At 43.8% G+C, this 6,802-nt stretch overlaps 1 protein-coding gene across 2 annotated transcripts in view; it reads right to left on the minus strand.

Moving 5' to 3' along the window:
* Positions 1 to 6,802, minus strand: part of rps6ka3b (ribosomal protein S6 kinase, polypeptide 3b) — a 37,161-nt gene that overhangs the window by 26,639 nt on the left and 3,720 nt on the right. The window contains exon 1 of one of the 2 annotated variants that reach the window (XM_005752452.2): positions 1,418 to 1,713. The exons of the other annotated variant lie outside the window; for it this stretch is intronic. Within the exon in view, the coding sequence (XP_005752509.1) occupies positions 1,418 to 1,612 (195 nt within the window). The 5' untranslated portion in view covers positions 1,613 to 1,713. Of the gene's footprint in view, positions 1 to 1,417; positions 1,714 to 6,802 lie in introns of those variants that run through there. 2 annotated transcript variants of the gene reach the window in all.

Raw genomic sequence — 6,802 nt, forward strand, 5'->3', positions numbered from 1 at the left:
TTAAATCAAAACAAGCTGCTGATTATTTCACATTTTACTTGTGAGCAACGGCACATTTAAATCTTACAAATATAGTTATTTGGCTTATATCGTGATAGATATCGTTATCGCCTGAAATGAAAAAAACATATCGTGATATGAAAAAATCTCATATCGCCCAGCTCTATTTACAACCTAGCTTTCTCTTTTTCTATATGAAATATACTTTCTGTCTTCACTTATTTATTTACTGAGGATTTTACCAAAGCCAAAAACTGCAGTTCCTCTACTGTCCACTTGAGGCAGTCTCCAAAAATAGATCCTAAATGTCCAACTTTACAGTAGAGACATCCTGCTAAAACAAACCCAGCTAATTTCATCCTTTCAGAACTGTGCTGGGTTAAACTCTTCCAAACATGTTTTTTACTTCAATATTTGATATAATACACGCTGCTGCGCAGTCAGTTGTAGCACCAGCTTGTTGAAGAAGTCTGTGCTCGTGTGGTGAGTGAATCGCTACGATTTCAGGCCTAATTAACATGAACTGTTCCAAGCTGTTGTCCAAAAAACATGACAAAAACAACCCCGCGACATTTTATGTGCAGTCTTTGATGTTGCTCATAATTCATTAAGACTGAAACACATCAGTAAGCTAAAGTTTCGCTCTCAAAACTGAGTCGTTGTTCTTTTTGATTACATAACCTGGACACAAACATAACTCCATACCAACATTCAGTCACGCATGAAACACAAATACATTCAATTGAGATACTGTCTAAAAATAGCATCATCGTCGACCTTTGCAGGGGCAGACACTGTTGAACAGAGGAAAGCTGAAATGTATTCATTAGATCGACGACACTCTGACATGTTGTTGTGGAACAAAGACCTTTGAAGCTGATGGTAGGACACGTCAGATTTTGAGAGGACGTAACCCGACTCCCCTGAAGCCTTAACAGCCCCCAACACAGACACACACACACACAGATACACAATGAATGAATTATTCTTGCCTACATATAAGTATATGTATAACAAATACACTTCAGTCTCGATTTTAAGGTCATCAAATTAACATTTTCTTCAGAATGAACAGTAAATCTGAACTGTGAAATATCACCACACCACCAGCTGATTTCACAAACACGCACACCCACGCCGAGCTGGGACTCAGTCCTTTTGCTACCTGAGCTCAGAAAAGCAGGAAAACTCAAAAGAAACCTCAGTTTCCACCAATTTTAGAGCCAAATATCCTCTGAAATCAAAGCTGTCAGCGCTGTGAGGACCCCTTCAAATGTTCAAATGCATTGGATCAATATTACAGCTCCAGCTGCAGTATTTACTTCCTTGTCTTATTTATCACCTGCTGATGAGCACATTTTTACTGCCAGGAGGATGTAAGACGACCGTTTTATGCCCCGCATGCAGAGTAACTCACAGCCAGGCTGGACAGCTTCGGTCCACAGCAGTCTAAAACCGTCCCTCCAGGTTTCTCCCAGCGGACACCGTTCTGGTTCGGTCTCAGGAGTTGTCGGAGCGACTTTAGCCGACTCCTCAGTGCTCTGATGAGGCCGCCGAGAGCGCTCACGCATGCCGGCTTGGCCTCGGTGGCGGCGGCGGCGCACTGTGTCATCACAAGCTGAACTGAACCGAGGAGCCGGGAGCTGCAGCAGCGATAACTTTGGACTCAGGCGGACAAACTAGTGTGTGTCTGTGAGTCAGTGTGAGGGGATACCCGGAGGAAGAGGAGGAAAAGGAGAGGAGGAGGAGAGATCCAAATCCAGAAGGGAACTGGGATCCCCCCTCCCGTCCCACTTCTCTCCAGTCCTCAACCAACACGCAGCTGTAACCTTCCACCCAGTGTTTCCACCAGGTGTCCTGGAGATCCCCACTCCCTCACATAACTCTCCAACCCACGACTAAATACCACAAGGAAGAAAACTCCCACATCTATTTTCACACTCAGGCGTTCAGGGAAACATCCCACGTGCAGATTTCACTTAAAAATATCAATGAGTGCGATCTTTAAAGTGTCAGCTGAACATGCTGGAGTGTAAATATTTCATTTAAGACACAGATTCATTCATCTGCATGTTTATTCCTTCTCATGCTGACTCACACAGACCAGGAAGGTTGTTGCAAATACACAAGAAGAAGAAATCTATCAGAAAGGAATAATGTTCAGGGGTTTTCCCGCAAAGATACTTCTAATAAATAGACACACACCCAAAGGCCCATTGAGAGGCTGGAAACAGCCCGAAGCTGTTAATGTGCATACTGGTGATGTTATTGAAGTGAAACAATTCAGTTTAATTATTACCAAACTATAATAGAAGTGCTTTTAACAGCTTTTTAAAGACTGTTTTAATAAGGTTGGGTTTGTGAACAAAGTGTGACACTGACAGGAGCAAAAACTGAAGTTCAAAATCCTAATCAGAGGCACGTTTAAGCCTGACAACACTGTGGAATCTTTTCTGTACAATTTCCAGGTTAAACAACATCATTCCTTGAAAAGTTGTGCAACAGTGTGCAACTGCCTTTTAGGTATGTTTCTTCCCAAAGGAGAGGCGTGGCAGAGCTGATTCCCTGTCAGCAGCTTTGTACGCTGAATATTTTTAATGCCTGTATTTGTGTTTAGCATACCTGTATGGCTCCTTTATCTGTGACACATAAAAAAAGTTCAGATGTCATTAATTATGGCTCCTTTCTGTCACTAAGTATCTGCCTCGAGGCCTCTACAGCTGCAGATCTTCCTGCTCCAGCTCTGTTAGCCGTAGTTTGCTGCACAACATCACAATCTAATGATTACAAGTGGAACATTTTTAGATAATTAAATGTTAAATAATGCTAAAAAGCATACGTATACAGAATTTAACTACACTTTCCTTAAAAAAACAAAACAAAACAAAACTGTAAATGCAGGAATAAAGGCCTGGAGGCAGAACTGAGAAGAATCAGTATGTTTGAGTAACATAACCTGGTGTTTAACACGTCAGCGCATGTTACCAAAAAAATGCTTTGATCCAGATGTGTGCTGAGAAATGTGACGAGATGAAGACCTTAACAGCTGTGAATATGTGGTGGAAAGACACCTCTATGAGACGAAGGTTACTTCAGCAATTTATGCTCACGTGTACTAGAAGGACAACAGTGAAACAACCCAAAAGCAACACCTGGTTTATTCTGTAGGACTGGTTTTTTTGGGTAGGGTCAGTGTCGCTACTGGTAGCATGAGGTGATAGCATGCAGAGGTAACACAGGTAGTCCAACTCTTCCAGGATGGCACATCACACATCCCACACTGAAGGTTTGGTGTGTCTCCCAGGACAGTCTCACTGCTGTGAGGGGTAGGCCTGACGTCGTCTAATGGGCCTTGTGTTCACTCCATGACACCATTGGGCCTGAGCACATGTGACACACGTGAAAGGGTCTGGAGAACGAATGGAGATCGTTATACTGCCTGTAACATTGTTCACCATGAGTGGTCTGAAGATGGGTGAGTAATGATCCAGTGAGGCACATCCACAGAGGGCCGCACAGACTTCTACAGGCCAGGCATCGGCACTTTGGAGCCTCCTTGGATCCTCTGTCCCACTGGTCTGGTGCAGTGGGTCCTGGGTTCCTCCTGGTGCACAATAACGCTCCAGGAGGATGAAATTACAGCAAAGTGGACAAACCTAAATGTTTTCACTTTGAATTCAGCCCTCTGTAGGCTGATCGCTTTCATTTCCATCAAACAATGTGGCGTCCTTTCATTCCTAACACATTACCCAGTTCATATCAGTAGAGACTGATTTCATTCCAGTTGCGATCTGTGTATGACTGTATTAGGCTGTAAACCTACAGTATCTAGTGTCTTTATTGTGCTGATACAATAGCTCGTATTCAGCCAGCGCCAATATGCACATTTTCCTCATTTTCACAACTCTGTTCATTTGTGCACAGATTCAATCGGCACACCAGTGCTGAAGGTAAACAACAAGACGCAATGATGCAGGCTTCATGGCGATTCAAGTCAGAATTATAATAATCCAGATAAAATCAGGTGCAAATGCACAAAGTGCCCGTCGGTGGTCAGAATGCGACTTACAGGATCGAGAAGTAGAAGCGGCGCAGACAAACCTAAAGTGGAACAGCTGATGCAGACAGCACACCGATACAAGCACGTCCTTTTCTATGCAACAGTCACACACAAGCTGATGGACGCACTGAGGTCAACTCGGGGTATCTTGCCCTAGACTAGAAGAACTGAGACCCCGACCTTCAGAGTCGACTCACTCGGGCTCCTGAGCCACAGTCACCCCTGCTTTGAAAGGAGGGCGACGTGTGAAAAATATAGAAAGTATTCACATTTTAGGAGTTTTCTAAAGTTCTGTGTGTCACAAATATTACTGCTCAAACATATTTTAAAAATATCTTGTATTTAGTCGCGTGGTCCGCCTCTTGCTCATGCAACAACCACACTGTGACACAGACATGCATGCATAAAGTCAGGAGCTGACGCAGAGGCGACAGTGACGCAAATCAAACATCCACAAAACCCACAGCCAACCCGGTTCAGCTCCAGCACAGACACAATGTGGACGCTTCCCACCAAACATCCTCCACCTGTCGCAAACACCCCGCCCCCACTCGCGCAGACACAATGTGCACAATGCGAGCGTCACCCCCTGAAAGGACGGGTGACATTTCTTCGATTACCTCCACCTGTTGTCACCTCTCAGGCCCGTGCGCTCGTTTCCGCACAGACAGAAACCAGCGAGGCAAAAATCAAAGCAGACTGGGCTGAAAGCTAAAGAGTACCTGCATCAATACTAACACTCTGTCAACAGGATGCATGAACTAATAAACGTGTAGCAGCAGCAGGAAGTTCGGATACACCAACCAAACACTATGTGCCCAGCACCAACAGCAGACATGAGCAGATGGAGCTAAATAGTCAGATACTTCTGTCCAAGGATGACTAAACAAAAACCGGTGCAATCTCTTTAGTGCTTCACTATAGTAGATTTGTCTTTTATATTGTAAAGCTGTGTTACAAAAGCTTTAAAATAGTGGTGGAGCAAATGATGAGCACTCCTTTAAACTGCAGGTGATGCTGAAATGATCAGAGAAGCAATAACAATGTCTACATGTGCACTTTTCCCCTGGTCTCCACCCGCTTCAGGCTATAAGTTGTTGTGATGTATCCAACGCACTGATTTGAGCTTTAAACTTGGGAAAAATGTTCAGAAAGATCAGAAACTAAATAAATCGAGTTAAAAAATCACAGGCTGGGGAGAGAGGGGTGAATGATTGAGCCTGAACTTCTGAAGGTGAATAGCATCATGTCAGAAGACTTTTAAGCCATTTTTAATCACAAAAATAAAAGTTTTCACCAGTGGTAGGCTAAATATATACATAAGCTCGTCTAACAATTGTAGCCTGTGTCAAAATAATGACTCACAAACACAAAACTCCCCGATGATCAGACCCAAGCGGCGGGAAGGAAAGAAAGCGGGGATGCAATGCACATTTGAAAGTTTCGGCTCTGTTTGTTTAAGAAATAACTGAATGAGGCTTTTGGACAATTTCACATGACTGATCACACGAACGATCAGCCAGACACATTTTTGTCACAGACGTGAAACTGGTTCAGTTTTCCCACGACACCGATACTCAAAGCTGATGACATTTAAAGAAATTGTGCTGAACAAAAACAGATTTTTGCTTTCGACGGCGCCACTTTGAGCAGCTTTGGTTGCAGTTTCTCAGCTCTGAAAATTTCACCTGCTTATTTACTTACTTAACAAGTTATGAAAAGATAAAAATTGCACATTTTTGATCAGCCTGTGCAGTTCAAGGGCCTGAAACTACATTCATAATAGTATGAAGGTTGCACTGCTTCATCCGATAAATGAAAGCTACTGCAGAGGAAATGAACCATTCTGATGGGGTCGGGGAAACATTTCCCAGCTTTAGCTGATTTAATGGGAAAAACTTCATGTTTTACCTTAACTTCTATTAGTAGGTCCCCGTTTCTCAGTTTCACAAGCACGCGGGTTATTTTAGGCGCCTTTTGTCAACTTTTTATTTACACTTTTTATTTACATGCACTGCAGAGTTTGGCCTGGAAAAGGAGCTGGAAATCTTGGCTGTGTCTGAGTTTACTTTAACGGCGGATAGCGAGTGTCAGACAGCGAGAGGAAATGAGAGGAAACATTTCCAGCGTCACATGCATATCCCTTATTAACTGCGCTAATAAAAATAGATGCAAGTGGGACTCGAGTAATAATGCCAACCAGGCTGTTGTTATGTATTCCTTGTGTGTGTGTGTGTGTGTGTGTGTGTGTGTGTGTGTGTGTGTGTGTGTGTGTGTAGCTGCTTTAAATTCCTGTTGAACTAAAGCTTTTTCCACTGTTGCTCTCAGCGTGAGTAGCAGTGGGTAAAAGCATCAGCTAAACGCCTCAAATGTCAAAGTAGACGTATGTGTGTGTGTGTGTGTGTGCGTGTGTGCGTGTGTGTGTGTGTGTGTAAAGCCTCTCTCCATGGCAGCAGCTATCATGGATTGAGCGAGCGGGATTCCATTCCAGACAATCTGTGCCCTCTAAGCCCGTTACGCAATCAAATTAACAGGCCGGATGTCCACCGCGCGCACGCACAAGCACACAAAGAGACACACACATTTGGGATTTGTCAGGTTAGAGGCATCAAGTGCATTTCCGTCGGCCTTGCATCGAGTGACACACACGGACACACAGAGGCTCAGATCTGAGAGGCACCTGTCAAAGAGATCAAAGCGCGGGTTCAGCAGAAAAGCAGAAACGTTTAATGCAATCAAACG

The sequence above is a fragment of the Pundamilia nyererei genome, unplaced genomic scaffold, assembly GCF_000239375.1.
Source record: "Pundamilia nyererei isolate P.nyererei 1_Seehausen unplaced genomic scaffold, PunNye1.0 scaffold00361, whole genome shotgun sequence".
NCBI lineage: Eukaryota > Metazoa > Chordata > Actinopteri > Cichliformes > Cichlidae > Pundamilia > Pundamilia nyererei.